The 24,377-nt window shown below is 37.8% G+C and overlaps 1 protein-coding gene and 1 pseudogene across 1 annotated transcript in view; both read left to right on the plus strand.

The window, feature by feature from the left end:
- ATP6V1G3 (ATPase H+ transporting V1 subunit G3) overlaps positions 1-19,448 on the plus strand; it is a 31,053-nt gene extending 11,605 nt beyond the window's left edge. Inside the window, exons 2-3 of the mRNA XM_027843377.1 lie at positions 10,629-10,729; positions 19,275-19,448. Of these exons, the coding sequence (XP_027699178.1) occupies positions 10,629-10,729; positions 19,275-19,448 (275 nt within the window). The remainder of the gene's footprint in view (positions 1-10,628; positions 10,730-19,274) is intronic.
- Positions 19,449-23,070: 3,622 nt separating this feature from the next.
- On the plus strand, positions 23,071-23,531 carry LOC114029061 (annotated as a pseudogene).
- The last annotated feature ends 846 nt before the right edge of the window (positions 23,532-24,377 follow it).

The raw sequence follows: 24,377 nt of genomic DNA on the forward strand, positions 1-24,377 counted from the left end.
TGCCCAGGGTCATACAGCTAGTAAGTGTCAAGTGTTTGGTCTGAGTCCGGATTGGAACTCACTCAGGTCTTCCTGACTTCAGGGCCAGTGCTCTATCCACTGTGCCACCTAGCTGCCCCGACAAATATTTTTAAAAGAAAAAAATCAGGTCAGTAAAACTGTTATGAAAAAGTCTTAAAATATATGCAATATACCACATCCCTGAAATTCCTACTTCTATAAAAGCATAGGATCTCCTCATATCTCTTCTTTGGAGCAATACTTTGTAATTTTGTTAATATTCACTATACTCACTAGTGATTATTTTGTGGTATCCTTAAGTATAATACAACTGCATCATTCCTAGCTATCGCGTTGAGCGGTTATGAGAAACAAAGAATATAATATATGTAAAATTCCTGGGTAAACTGTATTGTTACTATTATTTTATTAATGGAGAAGAGTACTCCCCAAAGCTCTAGCAGGTACTTAAACAGCTTACCATCATGCTCCATATCTCTCCATGCTTTACAAGGACAGCTGAGAAACTATTGGCTAGACTCATGGCCTTTCCTAGTTGACTCCTCTGTTGCTGCTTCTGAGGTGTCCATCTTCAGATTTGGAGATCTGATTTCACAGATGGAGCAGCAAGAAAGAGGTTAATGTAAGCGAACCCCATTGATTCATTTTTATTTTCATCTAGTGAACAGTGAGTACTAGAGGGAGTTCCTCCCATGGAATGTTATCAGTGTCAGCATATATACTATCACATACAGGGGCAGCTGCTGTGTCAATCCAGAAAATTGCTGAGCCAGCAATTCTTTCCCTGCAACTTGTCCACTTAATTGAAAAAGGACCAGCAGGTGCCCAGTGTGATGACAGGTGGATATCATGGACACACTAAGAGACTGTCACTGGGAGAAGAATCTGATATATGGCATGTTGTAGGAAGCCCTTGCTTTTGGTCGAGAGTGGAGCATACATTACCTTTTCCAAAATCTTCTTTCTCTGCTATAGCATCTTTGTTTTCAAGCCTACAGATCCAACATCTTTACATTGGAAAAGAGAGGGAAGATTGTCCAATTTTGATAATGACATATGATTTTCTCATTATTCTATTTTAAGTTAAAGTAGACTATTCAATTAATTCAGCAGATACTTACTGAGTGTCTGTTAGTCTCAAGGCACATTTTAGGAGCTGTAAGGCATACTGTGATGAATAAGAATTGCTGAAATGTACATAGTATTTTAAAATCTGAACAGCACCTTATACCTCCTAACTCATGTAGTTTTGAAGATGCTCCATGCCCTCAAAGAGCTTACAAATCTATTCAGTAAAGAGGTGACAAGCAGACCAATGACTATGAAGCAAGGCAGAATATGATAAATATGATAAATGCTATAATAGAGGCAAAGCAGAATGTTATTGGGTTCAGAGAAGGTAGAGGGCATATCTGGTTGGAGATAATAAATAATAAATTTATGTACTCTTTAAGGTTTAAAGAGCTCTTTACAAATATCTCATTTTATCCTCATACCAACTGTGAGAAGTAACTACTACTGACAGTCATTTTACAAATGAGGAAACTGAGACAGATTAAATGATTTGTTCTGGGACACAAAGTTAATAAATGTCTGAGGCTGGATTTGAAGTCAGGTCTTCCTTATTCCAAGTCAAATGTTCTAACCACTTTGCCACTTAATGAATGGTATTATGGAAAGTTTCACTGAGGAGTTGGCATATGAGATGATCCTTCAATTTAACAATTCAACACACGTTTGCCAAGCATTACCATGTTCCAGACATGATTTTAAGCAATGAGTACACAAAAACAAACAAAAAACAAAAAAATAGCGTCTGTCTTTATGGAGCGTACATTCTTTAGGGTGAAAACGATCTGTTCAAAAATTTTTTAAGAAATTAAAAATACATTAAAAAAATACAAAGTACTAGCAGTTGGGAGGGATTAGGATCGGCTTGTTGTAGGTGGCATCTGAGCTGAGCCTTGAAAGAAAGCAGGGATTTAATGAGTTAGAATTGAAGAGGGAGTTCATTCCAGGCATGAGGAATTGCTTGTGCAAAGGCATGGTCACAGGAAATTGAAAGCCATTTATAAGGAATAGCAAGCAAACCAGTTTGTCTGGAACATAAAATACAAGAAGACTAATAGGTAATATGCTAGGAAAAACAGAGCCTACAGCAAAGGCCTTGAGGCCACATTTGACCTCTAGGTCACAGGTTCCCCAACCCTGGCCTAGAGCCTTGTGAAGCACATTAAACGACAAGAGTTTACATTTTGTCCTAGAGTAAAAGAGAGGGTCTAGAACAGGGGAGTGGAATGGGCAGACCTGTGCCTTAGGACTATCCATTTGACTGCTTTGTGCACTATGACTTGGAGAAGAGAGAGACTATATGCATAGATTCCAATTAGGAGTATTACAATGGTCCAGGAAAGGGATGATGAGGGCCTGAACCAGGGTGGTGCTGACTGTTGGAGAGAGAGGCGAGAAGGGAAAAGTAATTGATATGACATATGTTATGAAAACAGAATTGACAAAACCCAGCAACTGGTTGGGTTTGAGTTGTAACAGGTACTCCAGGGGAGCGATTGGGGTTGGGAGGCCCATCCGTGCAATTGAGGAATCAATCAACAAGCATTTATTAAGCACTATTCTACATAACACAAGGTTTGAATGAAAAATGTTTTATATATACATATGCATATATATATATATGTAATACAAAATACCATTATTTCAGCATGAGTACTCTCTCCACTAAGCAATTTTAACCCCTTCACGCCTTAGTAGATTCCATAAGTTGCTGTCATTTTTAAAAATCATCAATTTTTTTTTGACATTCAATTTGGTGGAGATATCTTTCTTAAATTGGCTAGGCTGGTCCTTGAACAGCAGAAATAGTCCCTCACTCAAAGTCTTTTTTGCTTGGTCAGGCTTGCCAGAGCTTGGACTGGTAGAACAGCCACTAGAACTCTGAATATTCTCTATCACAGAGGTGGGGAACCTGAGGTCTCCGGGCCACATGTGGATTCAGTGAAAGGGTCTCACTTGAGGACCTAGAGGGCCACATGTGACTTCAAGGCAATAGGTTCCCCACCCCTGCGTCTATGCCATAATGAGTCATTAGTAGATATTCAATTATAAACAACCATTTTGTAATAACCTCTAAATTTTCACTTCAAAAAAATTAACATTTAAAAAATTTGCCCGTATGAAAACTCTAACTACATATATGAATATAAATTGTCTATTCTATCTTATTTTACTAAAAATCAGCCTTCACTCAATTCAGTAAAGTACCTATGTTTTTCTTTATGGTTCCTACAAACATCACTACTTAATTTGAACATTCCAAATCCACATATACCTTCTGGGGAGCAGCTCTTAAAAATGTTTCCTTACAAGTCAAAATTTCAGGGACCATAAAATTTCAGAACCTGTTTCCTGAAATTAAAAAAAAAAGCACATGAACATTTATTTCAATAACAAAATTCTCTATATACACATATAAAATGAGAAACTGCTCCTTCCTTTAAGCTTCAGATACAGTTCTTACATTAAGGAATATATTGTATTAGGCAGAAGAAAGTATATATAGATAACATGGTTCATTAGCTTGAATTTCTCATTATCTTCACACCTTGCTGTCTCTATAAAATTTAGGTTCTTAGTGTAGGATTATAGATTCTGTAATATTTCAAAATTCAGAATATCAGTGATTTCATCAGTGTGGGTGCTCTTTGTCTCCATATGTATTGAAATTCCTCTGTTTCTTTGTAATGAGATTCATGGGGTTCACCTCCCCCCACACTCACACTCCTACCCCCATTATCATCTGCTTGCTAACTTTCTGATCATGAGATTCAGTGCACTTAGCTAGGGTGATCCTCTGACATCATTGTTCTTTCATCCCCAAGCTGTTCTGACTTGATAGAACCTGTCAGAGTAGCTATTTATCCAATATATGCCACACTGCCTCTATTATCTCTATTATTGAGGTTATTTATCCTCTTCATTTTCTTAGGAAACCTGAGACAGATTAAGTGATTTACCAAAGGGCTTACTGGTAAACTATTAAATAGAGTCAGAACTAGAATCCAGGACTATAGATTTCTAAGACTTGTGTTTTTAAAAATTCATTATAATAAACCTGCCCCACTCCCCCACCCCATCCAGTTAATCCCTTTTCCTATGTCATGATACAGTGGTGAACACTACTGGGAACACGCCTCTCTTAGGGCCTACTAACCTGGAAAGTTTACAACCTTTCCAAGAAAGTTTACTAACTCAGGACAGATTGTGTATCTATCATCTAAGAACCTGCCTTTATCTCCAGAATAGAGACATTCAATGGGGCTTATTCAGTTTGCAAACAATAGATAGATACTTTGAACATTTACAGAATGTTGGGTGGCTACAATGTCTTATCTGTTCTATTTATACAGAGCTAGTATACATATGATTATCTGCTGGTCTGGTGCCTTACCATATCTAATAAATTTCTGCCTTTACTTTAGAAAAAAAAAATCCTAGAAATTCAGTCTTTCACTTTTCCCACCTCCAAAACAATATATCATATGGAAAAATTGTTGCCCTCATCAATATATTTAAAATATAGAATTAATGAATCCAAACAGTAACCTGACTTCAAAAATATTAGTGTAGAGTCTAGGGTTCCCCTAGAGGAGATTCCCTAGGGAGCAATTTCCAGGTTCAATGACCCTTTCAGAGGATCTATAAACATTCTCTAAAAGCTCATGAGGTCCAAATGATGTGTTTTTCTTTAATAGTCAACTAGACGACCCAATTAATTCAAACAAAGATTTAATAAATGATATAGAAAGAAAAGCAACAACAAAATATTTCTCTAATAAACCTGGAGTATATTATCGCATAAATTCACACACAGGTTGGAAACATATGGGATCGAGGACCCAATGGAGGGAAACACATGTAAAGAAGACATATGGCCATATATGGTGAAATACACATATAGGGAGTGTCTGGGGTTCATACATGGATATGCACACATACAGGAAACACATATGGCCAGGACATACAAATATAGAGGGACAATTAACACCTTCAATGGTGCAGAGCTACTGATGTCTTCTAATAATTCCGTTATGTTTCTTCCTTGGATTGTCTCCCCTCTGGTCTTTTAATCTTCAGTTGATAGGTCTCATAATCTATACTGGATCTTACTGCTCTGCTATAGTCTTCTCTAATGCTGCTTAGCTGAACTTGTCTCCTAGCTCACTGGACATATAATCTCCACCTGGCTAGGCTGGTTTGATGATGCTTTTGGTTTACCTATAAATCTTTGGCTAACTTTTCAAAGAAAAAAATAGATGTTTCGATATTCTGTCAACTAAAATAAAATCCCTGGACTTTTCCCAAGTTTTTTAGAAAAGGTAGAAACTCTTTCCAAGAAACCAGAAAAAAATATCCCTTGGGAATTCTGATTTCTTCTTCTCCTCTCAAAATCTTGGCTACACATCTTCTCATCAGGAGTGTCTTAGGTTCAGGCACAAAGCTCGTAAAAACAAATAGCTTGGTCCTGCCAGTTAATTAATACCTTCAGGATGAATCTTTTCTTTGGGTTCTTCTTCCTGGATTCAGACAGCTTATTCTAGCTTATGGTGAACATACCATATATGTTCCAATTTTCAATCTCTGAAGGCTAAGCTATAAGTCAGGGAATGCCTATTTGTGTAATAGCTACCAAAAAACACTAGGGTTCAAGGTTCTCTAGTTTTTGAATCCTAAGTTTCCTCTATTCTGGCATATAAAAGAGAGATTGAGTAAAAGGTGCCAAGACATGCTAAGCCCAGAGGATAAGGACACATTGCCATTTCTACCTGTCTAACCACATTCCTTACTTGTCGTATGGAGATACAGTCAATACCAAAGCCTTGAAAGGGGCTTTGAGGTACATCATCAGGGATTACTAAAGCTTAGCTAAAGTCATGGTAGCATATGATCTGTTTTGAAAATAATGTGGGCATATGTATGTGTTTACATACATACATACATACATATATAATATATAATTTATATCACTAGTTTTCTGCCAGTAACCCTCCCAAACCCTTCTCATAGAACAATCTCGTATAACAAATTTTATATATAAATGGAAAAGAAGAAAAGAAAAAAATCAGCAAAATCATATATTGAAAAAGTCTGGAAAATACATGCAGTGTTCCACATTTGTGAACTTTTCATCTCAGGCAAAGGTGGGACTGTCTTCTCGTATCTCTCCTTCTCACATCTCCCCAAAGGAGAGAAATTGCTTATTCTTTGGAATTTTCAACATTTGCTTGTTTTGCAGTTGTTCTTTCTGTTGACCTTGTTGTAGTCATTATGCAGAATGTTTTCTTGGTTCTGCTTATTCTCTTCTGTATCAGATCGCGTAAAGCTCTCCATGCTTCTCTGTATTCATCGGCATAGTAGTATGCCATTACATTCATGCACCACAATTCACTAAGCCATTCCAGAATCGATGGGTTTCTATTCTGTTTCTAATTCTAATACTGTTTCTAAATCTCGAAAGACGGAACAGAATACAGAGGTAATATACCAATTACTCACTGAGGTATGTGCAGCATTCTTGAGGATGGGCTAGGCAGGCTTCAGCTGAAGACCTCAAGTGAAAAGGAATCCTTGGTCTTCCCAGGCAGTCAATTGTTCTTTTACACAGCTGCAATTCTTAGGCATTTCTTCTTTATCAGGAGCTGAAATCTGCCTCCTTGCAACTTCTACCTATTGTCCTAGTTGCACCCTGCAGGGCTGAGCGAGGTCTTCTTGGGGGCTGTGTGCTACAGAGGAAAGAGCAGTAGGCTAAAGACAGGAGACCTGGGTTCTAGTTCCATGTTCCATGTCTACATGGTACTTTGCCATCCCCTAAATATGTTGGGTCATGCTCTCAGGATCTTTCTAGGCACTGAACATTAGAAAGTCTGGTGGGCTCAACCTTATTAAAAGCAAATACATGATTTTGCTCAAGAAAGTTAAGTTGATAGAGAAATCACAAACTATTTGAGAAATGCTTATTTCAGTACAAAAATGCAAATACATTAGAAAACAACTGCATAATGAAATAAAATTTTTACTTGTAGCCCCAAAGATATGAGATATTCAAGTGTTCCTCCAAAAAGAAGATGAGATGGATCAATGACTGTCTTAGGTGCTTAATTAATGCTTGTTTACTGATCAGTCCAAAAGAACCTTCCCATGAGACCACTAGAGATGAATGTGAGGGTAAAACTGATCTGCTGGTCTACCCATCAGAAAAGATGGCTAAAACCAGAATATCCAGAGCAAAGATCCTCATCTCAGTGTGAACGCAGAGGAAAGGGAAGGAAGGCAGGAAGGGAGGCAGGAAGAGACAGAAGCATGGAGATAGAATGGGAAAGAGGCAGACAAGCAGGAAAGAAGAGAGGGAAGCAGGGAAGGAAGGAAGAAAAAAAGGAAAGCAGGGAAAAAGGAAGGAAAAAAGGAAAGAGGGAGGGGAGAAGGAGAGAAGAAGGGAAGAAGGAAGGAGAAAAGATAAAAGGAAAGAGGGAGGGAAGGAAGAAAGGAGGAAGGAAGAAATGATGGAAAGAAGGAAGGAAAAAAGAAGGAAGGAGGAATATAAAAGGGAAGGAGAGAAGGAGAGTAGAGGGAAGAAAAGAAGTGCTTCCTATTCCACTGTCAACCAAGAAGAAGAAAGAGAAGAGCAGAGCTAAGCTCTGAAGACTTGTGTCCTGAAGCTAAGTCACAGATTTTAAGAGATCAATAGCAATGATATTAGTCCTGAACAGTATGTGATACAAAGCAATTTAAGCATCATAAACATTCACAAAAATACTGATATTCTCCATTCATTACCCAGGAATAGAATTTTTTGACTTAAAAATTATTCAGTGATTGACAAAATACCCCACCAGAAATAAGAACAAGTATTAGTTGTCTATTCCTGTAACATCATAGGTTTATTTAAAAAAAAATAACATTCTCTTAAAGAGTTACATTTCCTGAGTTTTATACTTATATGAGGTATCATGACATAGTAGACAGAGTGATGGGTTTGGAATGGAAAAAAAAAACTTGAGTTCAAATCTTGCCTCTGACACTTGCTAATTTATGTGATTATTGCTAACTTTTACAAGTTTCTTAACCTTTTGTATTCCTCACTCAGCTTTCTAGGACTTATCTACCATGTCATATTTGGGTTGTATAATAGGATCATTTTCTGCTAGTGTTCTCCTTATCCCCAGTAACATGGGTTAGGCTAATTTTGCTTCTCTTGACACGGCTTCCAGGCCTTCTCTCGATGTAATAATGTGGCTTCCTGGTCATTTAATGGTATTTTTAAAAAAAGACCCACCTATGTAGAGCTGCGGCCCTTCAGACTTGGTAGATGCCCCAACACTGGGCAAGTCATCACAGGCTACTGATGTATTTTCCATATGAACACAAAGGGACCACCACTAGCCAGTCAAATTCTAGAGTATCCTTGTTGAACATCCTTCCTATGCTGTGGCTAAGTAAACCTTCTTTGCTAACTGTTGAATGACCTATAAGTATCTTATTTTGTTCTAAAATCAAACCTGAATTAACAAAATACACACCTGATTCAGGCTTGCCCCTTATAGGTTGCAACCTATGTTACTAAAGGTAGTTTCCCATACTGACAGGTTCACAGAACCTTCCTACATATCAACTTGTATCTTATACTATAATGTCATTGTGGCTGAGCAGCATGGTTTAGTAGAAAGAACATTGTTCTAGCCAAAAGTCCTGGCTCTAACATTTACTACTGTGTGATCTTGGGCACGTTGTTTAACATCTCTGTGCATCAGTTTCCTAATTTGTCAAGTTGAAATAGTATCACTTGCACTATGGACTTGAAGCATTGTTGAGATGGAAGCACACTGTAAACCTTTAGCCGATATAGGAATATGAGCACCCTATAATACCACCCCTATTAAAACAAACTAATTTAACTGGAGTCTATCTAACAGACCATATTGGAGGAAAGAAGGAGGAAAGAAGTGTTACTGCATTGTCTTGAGAGAAGGAGAGAATGAATATTCCTTGGACAAGATATTTGGGATATACAAGATAGGAAATAAGAAAGAGTTAGAATATGGTGCAGAGTTTCTTAAAAAGTTTAATCTTAACAATGACTAAGGAGTTTTACAATGTTACCATCGAACTCCTGGGGCTGGGGTGGGAAGGTCTTAAGTTTTGTTTGGTCCTCTGACCTACTGAGCCAATTCCAGTAGTCCAAGATGTTAATTTCAGGTTTTAACCGATGCTACCCAAAGCATTACCTTTGTACTAAAACTTTACAGTACAGTCTGCTAGCCTTTGGACTTAATGCTTATACCCTTGGCCTTAATAAAAGTGAGGGGCCATTTAACTGAATCTCTGCCATTAAAAAAATCAGATTTACAATCCCTTTCAAGTCTCCCCATAGAAAGTTAGTATACAAAATCTACTTTGATGTGCTCTTAATCTTAATCACTCATTCTACAGGCAGAAAATGTTAAGGGAAAAATCCCAATAAAATGCAAAAACAAAAATGTAAGCCAGTTTGGTAGAGACTGAACTGCAGGTTTGTAGGGACTTGGCTAGCTGCCAGTGTTAAATAGAATCCAGTTGGTGGGGACAACAGGGTTCCTGGCAGCAAAGCAGGACTGAAAATCTGACCAAATAATGTCTTTCCCAACCAATGACAGCTAAAATCTGTTCTCTGGCTGTTATTGCTGTGAATAAAAGAGACAGCTATTTTACTTAAACATGAAAGTGCAATAGAAAATTGTCATTTCCATTACATTAAAGAAATCCAATGGAAAATGTTTCAGGATCCATGTAACTAAATTTGGTTTCTTTTGCAAGCTTCCAACAATTCTGTAGTACATGGTAATGTGATTCTACTGATTGCCACCTTGAAAATAATCTGACCTCCTCCTTCTGATGTGTTATGTGTGTGTGTATACATACCCACATACATATGCATGTGTGTATATAATAGCTAACATTTATATAGTGCTTACCATGTGCCTGGCATTGTGCTAATTATTATCTCATTGAATCCTCACAACAACCTTTCCAAGTAGGTGCTATTACTACCCTCATTTTACAGATGAGGAAATTGAGACAAACAGAAGCAAAGTAACTTGCCCAGTCACAAAGCCAGTAAATGCCTGAGGCTGGATTGGAACTCAAGTTCTACTGCTCAAAGCCTGGCACTCTTTCCACTTTGCTACCTAGCTGTATACACATATGTATGTAAGTATGTATCCATACATATACTTATATGTGTGGACATGTATATGTATATATATATGTGTGTGTGTGTCTGTGTGTGTAAACACATACATACACATGCATATATATATATATATATTCTAATCAAATCATAGGCTCATAGGCTTAAAAATGAAAGGGGCTTTAGAGAACTTCTAGTCTAATATGCTCAATTTAGAGATAAGGAAACTGAGCCTCAAAGAACTAAAGGGTCACATAAGATTATAAGTTGCAGACCCCAAATTTGAACCAAGGTCTTCTGACTCCAAATATAATCTATTTCAAAAGGACCTCATTTTGTGCTTCCCTCAGATGCCTCCTTTACTTTTCAGGAAAAGGTAAAAGGCTAAAACAAGCAAAAGAAGAAGCGATGGCTGAAATAGAGCATTATAGGATGCAGAAAGAAAAGGAATTTCGGGAAAAACAATCTTTGGTAAGTATGAATGTCATTTAATTTCTTATACAACATTTTAAGCAGAGTCCCACGGGAAGCAGTATGACATACCGAAAAGACCATTGAAGAGGGCGTACAAAGACCAAGATCGTAGAGCTGGTTTTGACATTCAACTATCTGGGCAACCTGACTTAGTCTCAATTTCTTCATTGGTAGAATGAAGGGGTTGGAGAAGATAGTTCAAGCCAATCCAATCCAACTAAATTCAACATTCATTTAAGTGCCTACTCTGTACAGAACACAGTCCCTATTTATTCCAGTGGAGAGAGAAGGCATATGTATAGATTAACTAGACTGGGGCAGCAATGTGGCATAATGGATATACAGCTGGCCCTGGAATCAGGAAGATCTGAGTTCAAATTTGACCTCAGATACTTACTAGCTATGTGACCTTGGACAAGTTACTTAACTTCTGTTTCATGTAGTTTCCATAATATGTAAAACAAGGATAATAATAGCACTTACCTCCTAGGGTTGTTGAGAGGCTCAAAGGAGATGATACACCTAGCACAGTACCTAGCATATAATAAGTGTTATGTAAATGCCAACTATTAGTAGTAGTAGCAGCAGCAATAATACTGCATACTAAAGGAATAAAAGGAAAGATGATCTTCTAGTTGTCTTGGAAAAGGAAATTTCATTACTGGAATTTCCCTATACCAATGAACCATTTATGTAATCATATTTCACCATTTTTTTCTTTTAAGTTTTTGGTTATTTTTAGGGCTTTCCCATGGAAGTTTCTTTAAAAAAAATTCATTTTAAGACTGAGTGGCTGGCAAAAGTAACATGCCATCCACAAATGAAAGAATAACCTCAGCACATGTTAAAGTGAAAAGAATCTATTTATAAAAATAAGTTTCTTATATATTCTTGCTTATGTATAAATCAAAGAGCTTCTTTGGTTGACAGGAAATATAGAAATGACCAAAGCAGACATGATTCTCCTCCCCCGCGCCAAACCCGATGATAAGCCAAACAACGTTAAAGGAAGCAGTCAGCCCCACAGCAATATACTACAAATATATCAATGTAGTGAAGTGGATTTTGTAATAAACAATGTGATGGGGCTTGATTACAATGTGCTAATGATATCCTGGGAAACCATTTTCTTAAGATCAATAGTCAGTATATGAAGCACCTAGAGTTTGAGGGAATGCAAAGGCATCTAATATTTCCTTAACCTTGCACTAAACTGCCTTTGATTTAATTGTATTTATTCTGTATATTCTTATTTATGTGTATAGTCTCCCCCATCATAATGAAAGTTCCTTTAAGTAGGAATTGTTTCCTTCGTTATATCTGTATCCTATGTACCAAAGAGTAGGTACTTAATAAATTCTAACTGAGGATCAGTTTCTTATAGAAACCAAGGAAATACTTTCATCCTCTGACACCGTCTAGTTCACCTACGATTTTTTTGTTTTTGTGAATGATGTTTTGGTGTAAAAGCAGGATCATAGAGGGTATTCAGTTGCCATCAAGCCCAACCCCCTAATAATAATAATAATAATAATAATGTAATAATAATAACAACAATAATAGCTAACATCTAGATTGTGCCTGCTATGTGCCAGGCACAATGCTGAGCACTTTATAAGTTGTTACTTCGTTTGGTCTTCTCAACAATCCTGGGAGATAGGTGCTGTTATTATCCCCATTTTACAAAAGGGGAAACTAAGGCATATGGGGTTAATTGACTTGCCCAAGGTCACAGAGCTAATAAGTGTCTGAGGCCAGAACTGAATTCAGATCTTCCTGACTCATAGCCCAGAGCTCTATGTATGATGGCACCACCTAGCTGCCTAAGGCACAGAAATGGTTAAGGGATTTGCTCAGGATCACACAGTTAATACATATCTAAGGGTGGATTTGAACCCAGATCTTGCCAACTCTAAGTCCAGTGCCCTATCCATTATGCCACACTGTCTCTCCTTTTCTTCCTTTGGTAAGAACTAAAAGACCAACTTTTACAAGAAAAAAATTACTTATCAGAAATCACATGATACTTTTTATAAACAGAATTATTATCCCTTAGTACATCAATATAAATAAAACTGAAAAAAAAAATGTGTAATACAATGGAAAACGTGTTGAATTTGGGACAAAGGGCCTAGATTCAAATTCTAAATCTGCCATTTACTACCTGTGAGAATCTGGCAAGTTGCTTTGCTTTTCTGGGCCTCAATTGCCTCATCTCTAAAATGAGATGGTTGAACTCGACACCTACTAAACTCTCTTATATATAAATCCATGGCCTATGACTGACTCCTAGCTTTCCTGTCTTCCTTCAAGTCTTAGCTAAATTTCCACCTTTTTTTCCTCTTTTCTTTCTTGTTTTTTTTTTAAGGCAATTGGGGTTAAATGACTTGCTCAGGGTCACACAGCTAGTGAGTGTCAAGAGTTTGGTCTGAGGCCAGATTTGAACTCAGGTCCTCCTGACTTCAGGGCTAGTGTTCTATCTGCTGCGCCACCTCACTGCCCCAAATTTCTACCTTCTGCAAGAAGCCTTTCCCAGTCCTCCTTAATCTTAGTGCCTTCCCTCTGAGATTACTCCCAATTTATCTTGAAGAGATTTTGTTTATATAGAGTTGCTTGTGTACTGTCTCCTCCATTAGACTGTGAGCCTCAATAACAGACACTGTTTATTTTTTGTCCTTTTTTGTATCCCTACTATGTAACACAGTGTGTGGCACATAGTAGGTACTTATTAAATGTTACTCAACTGACTCTGACTACATGGAGAGAGAGACAGAGAGAGAGAGACAGAGACAGACAGACAGACAGAGACTGAGACAGTGAGACAGAGACAGACAGAGAGAGAGATTATTAAATGCTTACTATGTGCCAGGTAAGTACTTAGCACTGAGTATGCAAATAGAAGCAAGTAAGACAGTCTTTACCTTCAAGTGATCTTACCTTCTCATAGGATGAAGACTACACATGAAGAGGAACCAGAATTCATGGGTGGAATGGGGTTGGGAAGTGATATGCATCTGGAAATATAGACTAGAACGTGATGCAGAGGCTTGGTCCCGGACAAGAAAAGATGAAAGCTCACTTATCAGAGCCCAAGGTGGTTCCAAGGGCATAGTGAGAAGGAGGAAGGAGGGGGCAAGAGGGTCAGGGAAAGGTAGAGAAGGAAGAGAAGACATGAGATTGATAGTCAGATTACACACAATAAGGTTTGGAAACGGTGACTGGGAAACGCCCTTCAAACTAACAGACATTCCTGTAATAAACCCTTTCTGAGAAACAGGACACAGGAAAGATCTATCTATAATCAAGGAGCATCTATCAGGCACAATCATGTGTCTTGGGAAATATTTCTTCTCTGACTCTTTCCTGACCAATTCAACTATGACGAGCTCATGAGACAAGAGTACCTAGGAACACAGTCTTCCCAACTATCACCACCTTTGGCTATTGTACTGAAAAAAAAAAAAAAAAAGAAAAAGAAAGAAGTTTTGTTATCTTTTTTCTGTATCAAAAATGAAAAAAAAAAATCCACACAACACCAAAGCCATCCTAACGCTGCAAACCATGGGATTGTGGGGTTGCAGAATCTCTTGATATGCAACAGCTAAGAAGGCTCCTCCCTAGGAGTTGCATAAGATGTAAATCTAGTCCAGGAAATTAACCATCGACATTGAACTTGAATAAAAACTCATCATTTTCACAATTCAAGCCTAAGCCAATTTCATAGCTGGCTGATCAAACTGTGTTCACAGAAAAAGGCCAGAGTACACAGGGCTGCTCTGCTGAAGGCTTATAAAAACCATCTCAGCACTTCTACTCTTCGTGTGACCTCATAGTGTTCGTTGTATTGTTATCCTAGGGGAGACTCATCATGATTAACCTAAGCCTGGGGTCAAGCAGGAAGACCTGCATAGAGTCTGAAGAAGAAAGAGTCTTTGGGACAATCATATTGAGTTCCATGTGATGCTTCCAAAATATGTACAAAGACACTTATGGTCCCATATCCATCATAATCCATTAAACTTAATGTTCTGTATGTAGCTTCTCAAAAGGATATGCTGATCTTCGTTGTAGTAAACCAACTCAATGTGGTGTCAATAATACTTTTTTATTATACATCAAAAATGGAATAGTGATTATAAATATCACTATCTAAAGGTTACTGAAATAACAATAGCATATATAGATGTAGGTAAATAGAGAGAGCTGATAGATGACAGATAAACATACATGCATATATGTGTGTATTTATTTGGTTCAGTCATTTTTCAGCTGTGTCCCCACTCATCATGACTCCATTTGGGGTTTTCTTGGCAAAGGGTGGTTTGCCATTTCTTTCTCCAGCTCATTTTATGGATGAGAAAATAGAGGCACACAGGGTTAAAGAGACTTGCCTTGGGTCATACAGCTACTAAGTGTCTGAGGTCAGTTTCAAACTCATGAAGATGAGTCTTCCTGACTCCAGGCCCAGCACTCTATGCACTACACCACCTAGCTGCCTTACATACACACACACATGCCAATACACATACATGTGTATATAGGTATGTGTACATGTATAGATAGATAGATGATAGATAGATGGATGGATAGATGGATGTATGGATAGATAGATAGAGTGCTTTAAGGTTTGCCAAAAGCTTTACATTTGTCATCTCACTTGATCTTCTTCACAACCCTTTGAGATAAGTGCTATTACTTTTATTCCCATTTTTATGTATGAGGAAACTGAGACCAAGGAAGGTTAAGTGACTTGTTCAGGGTCACATAGCTAGTAAATATCTAGGATTTGAACTGTCTTCCTAATACACCACCTAGGTCCTCCATGAAACACCACAGGAGAGAGGGGTAAGGAGGGAGTTCAAAATCCCCTCAAGCCATTTTGCCAGAGGTATAATTAGCAGTGTTTTTGCCTGGACAGAAGGTTTACTTCAACTGCAGCCCCATGGGTTAGGAAGGACATCCTCGGTACCCCAAGTTTTCTATCCTGCTGAAAAGTAAAAAGTGAATAGAATTTCCCATCAGCGGCTGAGGAGGGGAAAGTGAGTGACCACCACTAAAAGAGCTGGATAGGAGATAAAGAGGCCATAAATCTCCCACCCCACCCCCACCACTGAGTGGAGACTCTGGGTACCCCCACTGTAATTACATCTTTGCATTTTCTTTCAAAATGGCTCAATTTGAGTTATAGTGAATTAGCTGGACTACATTTTAGGAGAGAGAAAACTGATAACTCCACATGTTAAGAAGGAAGAGAAATCACTTTTCAGCTCTGCTTTTGTAAAATCTTCCATTTGCCCCCAACAGAATAACAAGCAAGCAAGCTCTTTGCAAGCATCCTGAGGGTTATTGTCCCTGAAGCTGTAACCCTTAGCCACATCATAAAACATGTAAAATAGCCTCCAGACAGTTCCCTGTCAAGTACACATTTCTAATTATTGAGGGTTTTTTTTTATATTTCAGTATGGTGGATCTGACAGCCTTGAAAATTCAGGAAATACCCCCAAATTATTTTTCAAATATGTTTAGGGTTTGGCCAAACCCCAAACGTATTTTGATAAGTCATCTTCCCCATATTTTTAAAACCTTATGAGCAACAAGGAAAACACAATCCATATGGTTCTGATTCATTTATACTTAACTCATCAAAATGTTATTTTGAATAAGCTATTGGATGTCTAAGGAGCTATAATATCCTTTCAAAGCTGTTTTTCTTTGAACTGGAAGGTCAACTTTAGCCTGCGCTATAAACAGAACAGGACTAGAACCTGGATAGACTCAAGCTCATTTGATTTCAAGTTTAGAACTCAGGAAGATCAAATGAGCACTGAAGTCCACTAGACTTTCACAGCCCTCCAGAAGAAGCTTACACTGATTTTCCTGTACTACATACCTTGTATACCTTTCCCAAATGCACATAGAAAAAAACTAAGCAAAAGAAAACAAAGAAAGGGCACATACATGTAAATCAAACTGAAATATGAAACTGAGCTTCCTAAACAGATAAATTGAGACTCAATGGTTGGCTTTACAGAAGAATGCCTAATTTTACAAAATGCAGAATTCCTTTAAATCCTTTGAATCCTTTTTGGCAGTCTAGTGAATCCTAGGGTCTACTTCTCAGGATAATGTTTGTTGCCTTCATTCACAATTGAAGAAAATATCAAATTTCAGTTAGAGGTTAGTGAAATAGATTTGTAATTTGTTTCCATCTAAATTCACGGACCCCCAAAATCTAACAGCTGCTTCAAATGTTGAGCTTCCCCACAGTGTTTCAATTTTAATTTACAGATTATTAACTTACTGCCAGAGATTCTAGGATTATTAAAGAGGTCAATTCAGCATTGGGGAACATTGAGAATTGAAATAAGGACATAAAGATTAAAATGTCTCTAAAAGGATAATGCAAGTTGTCCCACCCTGTCATCTGTCCACATGACTGCTTTGGCAGTCCTCTTAATACCTGTGCTGTAATAAAAAGACATTAAACAGATTCAGGCAATATTGTTAGTTTAAAAGAAAAAGTGGATATGAAGCCCAATGACTTGTGTTTTAATCTTGGCCCTGCAACTTACTATCTGTGTGACCTTTGAACAGGCCATCTCACCTTTCTCAGCCTCAGTTTCCTCATCTGTAAAATAAAGGATTTAGACTCAATGATCTTCTGGCTCTAAATCTATGGTTCCCCGATGACCAAGGTTTAAATCTTGCCTAAGATATTTGGTAGCTTTTTTGATTATGGAAAAGTCTCTTGACTACAGAGAACATTATCAGTTTTCTTATCCATCAAACAAGGAAAATAACAGATATCCTCACAGGGTTTTTGTGAAGAATGTCTTTTTGCAAACCTTAAAGTGCTAGAAACTCTGAGTTTTAATTATTATAATGCAGGGGTGTGGCCTTGAGGCCACATGTGGCCTTCTAGGTCCTCAAGTACAGCCTTTGACTGAATCCAAACTTCACAGAACAAATCAAAGGGCTGTACTTGAGGACCCAGAGGGCCACATGTGGCCTCAAGGCTCCAGGTCCCTCCCCCCTCCTTGTTATAGTGCATAGGTCTGAGCATGTCACTTCCCTGCTTAAAAATCTTTGGAATTGCCCATTTTTATCAAATAAGATGCAAACTCCTTAGCCTGCAGTTCATAAATATAACTCCATAATATAGCTCCAAACTCCATTTCCAGCTTTATCTGACAATTCTCCTCTGTGTACACTCAGTGCTCCAGGCAAATTGGACTACTCAATGTTTCACCAGTCTTGTCTTACTCCTTCAAACTCCCATGCCTTGAAACATGCTAAATTCAATGAGTGTAATAGAATCCATCCCCTCCCCCACTCACTCTGTCTTCCCATATCCCTTTCCTCCTCACTGTCTTGCTCAGGTACCATAGTGAGCCTTCTCTCTTTCCCGAGCTGCACCCACTCATTGCAGTGTGGGGAGCCAAGATCACGAGGACACAGAATCATGTGTTTAAGTGGAACTTCTTAAGTGGGCATCCCACAAATGGGAGAAAAAACTTTCAACAACCAGGAGCTATGAGTTACCCTTTGGCACCTGTGATCTCTAAGCTTGAGCCCACTGTCCCCTGGACTCTCTATGTACTTACATTGTAGGCTTGGGGAGGAGGATATTTTGTATCAACTGTTTTAAATTCTAGATGACTAAATAAGTATCAACAAATAATCTTGGGGGGAAGCACACCAGTGAAGACTTGAGTCAATGACATTAAAGAAATTCTTGAACCCTCAGGAGTATTACCCTAAAACCCTAAAAGAAAGATTTTGCCTTGTTTTGGGACCCAAGACTAATTGTGAGAGTGGGGGTTGGTATAAGGATCCTCAGTTATATGGGCTATGGGTGTAAAGGGCATTAATGAAGATTAAAAGTCCACCACACTTTGGAAGCTGGTTTCATGAGTTGCTGTGGGAAAGAGTGATGGTCATTAATGACATGGAATTTAAATCCAACCAGTGGGGTTTGAAGCGACTCAGGGTGTAATATCTGAGTTAGCCACCAGGTGGCACTCAAAGCCCAAGTTGTTCCTTTACACGGACCGCCAGCCACTTTGCCTTTCACTGTCAATGGCTGAAAACAGTTTTTCCCTTTCTGCACACAGAGGTTTCCTGAGTTGCCATCTAAAAGACAATTAATATTAATTAATATTTATTTAATTTTAAGATAGTAATGCTTTCATTGTCTCAGTTTACCTCTATGCTTTGATATATCTGACCTTAACTAGTCTGGTTCTGGGATTATCACAGGGCGGTACTTGAAACTCCTCTGACTTGGCAGGGCTTGCCTGAACTTTGCTTTCTTTGACATCACCCTTGAGAACCTAGGGTTACCTCAGAGAAGGACTTCAGTCTAGATGCTTTACTCAGTGGGTGTCTAATATTTGTGTTGTGAGTTTTATTAAATTTCTCTAGAGGTCATTTCAAAGATTTCTGGAGTATTTAGAGTAAAAAATATAAAGTCATTGACAAACTGGGTAAATAATTTAAATAACTCTTGACTCAATGAGTTTCCTTCTTTTTGCCTTTGCAGATAATGGGTTCCCAAAGCAACCTCTCCGTTGAGATAGATGAACAGACAGCAGGAAAGATTCGGAACCTCACTGGTAACTACAAGGAGAGCTTGGAAAATGTGATGAAGCAACTTCTGGGCATCGTTTGTGACTTGAAACCTAAAATCCACAGGAACTACCGAGTCACAGATTAAACACTGTTCAATTAATCCATAAATAGCATACGTATATTTTCTGGTGGCTTTGACTCCAGCATTTGTATGGTAGGGGGCTGTGATTGTGACTTTCAAATCATCTAGGTCCTGACAGATTTTAGAACGACATAATTCACACACAAGCACTGAATGAAAAGGGGCTGGTTATTACTTTTCCTCCATAGTAGTTACGACCCTGTCATTTAAACAGCCAAGTCAGCCAGGCAAAATCACTTATCATTCCACACTTTACATAAGGCCAGACTGACAACTGTTTAGTGGGTGTTGGGGTTTCTTTTCTCCCTTTAGAAAAATATGCTGTTATTTGAGGGTGTTGGGTCAAATCAGTCTCAGTCTGCAATGGGTTCAACATATCATAATCTAAAACTGAAGTAATTTATTTTATTTCATATTACAGCGAGTTCCTTTGCAAGGATGGAATGAGTTAACTTGAATTTGAGTCAGACTAATGAATGAGCTCTGCTAAAACTTAAAAGTCTATGCACAAAATAGTTCATAACTGCCCCTCCAACATACACACACAGAGGGAATAAAAGAGACAAAGAAAGAGAGGGACACAGAGAGAGAGAGAGAGAGAGAGAGAGAGAGAGGCATCCCTCAATCACGTAAAATTCGTACTGCCACTATCTTCAATTCCTCAAGTAACAATTTTTTCCCACTCTGAACTACAGTTTTAAGCAAAATTAATTAAGAAAAACAATATTAGGGATTTGAGTGAGTTTCTTTTTGTTGCTTTAATGTGTTCATTTTTGCTTTTAATAAAAAATAAATAGCTCCCAAGGGATGTCTTGAGGTCAGCAAACATTCCACCCAATCGACAACACCAAAAACCAAGAACCATTGCTCCGAATGCAGACCTGTAGGTGCCAGCACATTCTTGATCATCAAAAAGTGAATGCAAACCTTTTTAACATCTGCGGGGGGTGGGGAGAGGTTTGGGGGCAGAAAGAATTAGTAATGTTTGTCTCCTAATGTAAAAAATTCAGATAATGGATTTTAAAATACAAATATAAAAGACCTTTGGATTAAGCACCATTTTGGATTAACTACCTATTAGAAGAGAAAACCCAGAGTCATCTATATTTTCTTAAAAGACCCAGATATAGCCACTTAAAGAAGATGGAAGGGTACAATGAAAAAAATAGTGACTCTGAAGTCAATAAGACCTGACATCAAATCTTGCCACTGTTACAACTTTGCAAGCTTGGGAACATCATTTAACCTCCTTGGGTCTCAGTTTCCTCATTTGTAAAGAGAGGAAGGATTAGATGACCCCTGAGATTTTCTTCTTTTTATCTATGATTTTATGAGATCTACAGTATCTAAGTAGAAGTGTCAGAGAAATAGAAGTAATATTCAGGCAATAAGTTTTTTAAAGACATTTTATGTCTATATTTGTACTCTTGGGGCACAAAATGGGCACTTTGGGGGGTGATTAAAGCTGCATTTTGCCATTTGCTTGGCTGGTTTGAAGTCAACAAACATTTTTTAAATGCCCACCATGTGTCAGGCACTGTGCTAAGTGCTGGGGATACAAAGAAAGGTAAAAAAAAATGGTCACTGCCCTCAAAGGGCTCACAATCTAATGGGGAAGACAATGTGAAAACAATTACATACCAGCAAGATATACACAGGATAAATTGGAGATAATCACAGAAGGAAAGCATTAAGATTAACAAGGATCAGGAATTGTTTCTTGCAGAAGGTAGAATTCTAGCTGAGACTTCAAGGAAGCCAGAGAGTGTAGGAGACAGAGATAAGGGTGAAGAGAATCCTAGGCCTGTGGAACAGTCAGAAATCTCTCGTCTGCTTTTCCATATTCTGGACCAAATGACTAGTGTAAGATGCTTTCATAGGAAAGCCCTCCATAGGTTCATGTTGGAAGTGAGAAAGCTTGGCTCTTCCTTAGAAAGGAGTGACCTAGAACAGATTTTCTCTGCTCCACATAATTGGAGAGTTCTATTGCTATATCCTGAAGGGCCGGAATGGGAGAAACAGGTTCATAATTAATTCTTCAGTCGTGAATTCTCACTGATGGGAGTGTTTTCAGCAGCAGAGATGACAAGTTAACCATACCTCATCCTGTCCCACTCATCCATTACTTCTCACAGGTTCTCCACAGGCCTACATCCTAAGTGTTGAGGCCTTCCTCTAGATGTCTTGTGGATGTCAATGTAACCTGCAGTCTGTGAATCTGTTACCCTTGCTTTTACAACATGACCCACCCACATCTTTTTTCCTGTTATACATCATCCTACATAACCTTGATGACATGTTTTGTGCTATTTTGTGTACACAATTCGCCATTGGACATATGCTGCAGCCTTCTTCCACAGACCATCTCTCCCTTGCTCTTTGGATGACCCACAGTTCCAGTTCCTCCAAGTTTGTGGTATTCTATGATTCATAGCTTATAGCATAATTATTTAGGCACTGGTTAGAACATGCAATTTTCCTGTTTGATAAACCCCAGTTGCACCCTATTTTTTTTCTAGGATCAATATAAACTCATCTGTTAGACATTTTAAGCCCTTCACAATCTGTTTCCAGTCAATCTTTCCAGGCTTATTATATGTATTATCCACATTCACACACTGTAATCCAGCTAAAATGTCTTTCTTTCCCTTCTTCATATTTAACATTTCATCTCCCATCTCTGTATCTTTCCACAGGCTATGCATCTTTCCTGAATTCACTCCCTCTTTTCCTCCAGTTATTAGAATTCCTAATCTCCTTCAAAACTCAGTTTAGATATCACCTCCTACATGAATGTCTTTTCTGATCCTCCCAGCCACTAGGGTCTTCCCAAACCCCAGTTCTAAATTACCATACATTTCCTTTGTCTAGATGTCATACACACTTACATGTGCACATGTTGTTTCATAAAAAGAATGTGAGCTCTTGGAAGGCAGAGACTATTTCCTTTCTGTCTTTGTATTCCCAGTACTTAACACAGACCTGGCACATAGAGCATTTGATAGATGTTTTTGTTCTTTTTTTTAATTGATTAATTAATTGATTAATGACATCTAAAATCATATTAAAACAAAATAACAGATGACATTTTTAAAAGTTTTACTACTTAGAAAATCAGTGTTAAAATAAAAAAAAAACTTTATTTTTGGCCCCAAAGATTAAGAAAAAGTTTTATATTTTCCTTATTAAATTTCAGCTGCTATTTGGACAAATGTTCTAGCCTGTCAAAATCTTTCTGCATCTTAACTCTTTCATCTAGTTTGTTAACTATCCCTCCTAAATTTATGTTGCTTATGAATTTGATAAATGTGAGTGTGTATATCCCCAAATTGACAAAATGTAAGACATAAGGCCAAGCACAAATCTCTAGAGGAATTCCACTGGAGACCACCTTCCAAGTTAACATTGAACCATTAAGGAACACTTTTAGGGTTCAGTCATTCTATCAACATGCTGTAGTATATAAATTGTTGGACTTGGAGTCAGAAAGACCTGTGTTCAACTCCTGCCTCATATACTCACTAACTGTGTGACCCTGAAAAAGACACTTAACCTCCCTTGGCTTCAGTTTTTTCATCTGTAAAATGAATGGGGATTTCATAAAGACTGGAAGGTTGGTGTCAAGATGTTCATTGAGAAGGGTTATTTCTGTTCTGAACCGCAGTACTGGGGATATAGCATGTTTGTCCACAACAACTGTAAGATGTTCAGATTTTGTAAGTCAAAATGCCATAAAAGCTTTTAAAAGAACCACAGTCCTCCTAAGGTCAGGGGTCTTCTAAGAGGCAGTCAGCAAAGAACTGTATAGTGGATAATTAATTTGAATTTGAAAAAAGTAGAATGAGCCTAACAAATACGAGAGTTGAGGCCATGAAAAAGAGTAGAAGAGATCAAACAAAAACATCAAGCTAACTTTATAATGAGCATGCTGAAGAAGAGCAGGAACTAGAGAAAATTCAAGTTATCCATGAAGTCAAAACATTCACCTTATCTAGACACCAAGTGCGGGCAAAGGAAAACAATGGAAGAAGAAATGATGCTCAGTTACAACAGACTGTCAACATGCCAGGTGCTTCTTGGATCTGAAAATGTTCCACAACCCTTACTATATATCTCTCTCCAAAATATCTAGTAGAGAACGGAAACTCTACTCCATTATTGATTTTTCACATTAGTTCAGTCAAACAAGCTCTAGTAAAAAAAAAAAATACATCTCTTCCCCATTGTTAGCTGTAAACCATCAAATGGTTGTGGATGTTAGATCATGCATTTCAAGGTTAAAGCTTCACTAAATAAGTGCTATTTTGTAAGTCATAAAAGTGCTCATAATTGCAGAAGTGCATAGCAAGAAAATGGCTGTGTCACTTGGATAATGGCTTCAGGCATTTATCTAATACAATAATGGCATTGTGTTTTAAGGTCATTGATGTAAAAAATAAAGTATTTCTTTTGAATGCTCCCTCTTTATTGTTATGGGAATGGAATACAATTATATGTTTACTAAATTGCCAGTTGGTACAGTAATTGGTTATAACTTATATTTGCTACTTAAATATGCGGTAAAGTTTTCTTGTTTTGCTTTTGTATTTTTTGGTAGAATAGTTGATGATAGAAAATCTTATAATATGAAACAAAAAAAATGAAAGGATTAGATTGGATGGCTTCTAATGTCCCTTCTGGATCTAAAGTTATAAGTCCAAATAGTTGTATTAGCCCATGTCTCTCCATCTTTGTAAAAGAAGGGAATAATAGATTTTATCCAATGCTTTGCTATAATCTAGGTAAAATGTGTCTGCAGAATCTTTCTGTACTACTGTTCTAGTAACATTGTCAAAAAAGAAAGTAAGGCTAATGTAACCTAACTTGTTCTTGGTGAGGACATACAAGTTCTTTGCGATCATCACAACCTTCCTTTTAATATTTCACTCTATC

The sequence above is a fragment of the Vombatus ursinus genome, unplaced genomic scaffold (assembly GCF_900497805.2).
Source record: "Vombatus ursinus unplaced genomic scaffold, bare-nosed wombat genome assembly UNPS02014909.1, whole genome shotgun sequence".
NCBI lineage: Eukaryota > Metazoa > Chordata > Mammalia > Diprotodontia > Vombatidae > Vombatus > Vombatus ursinus.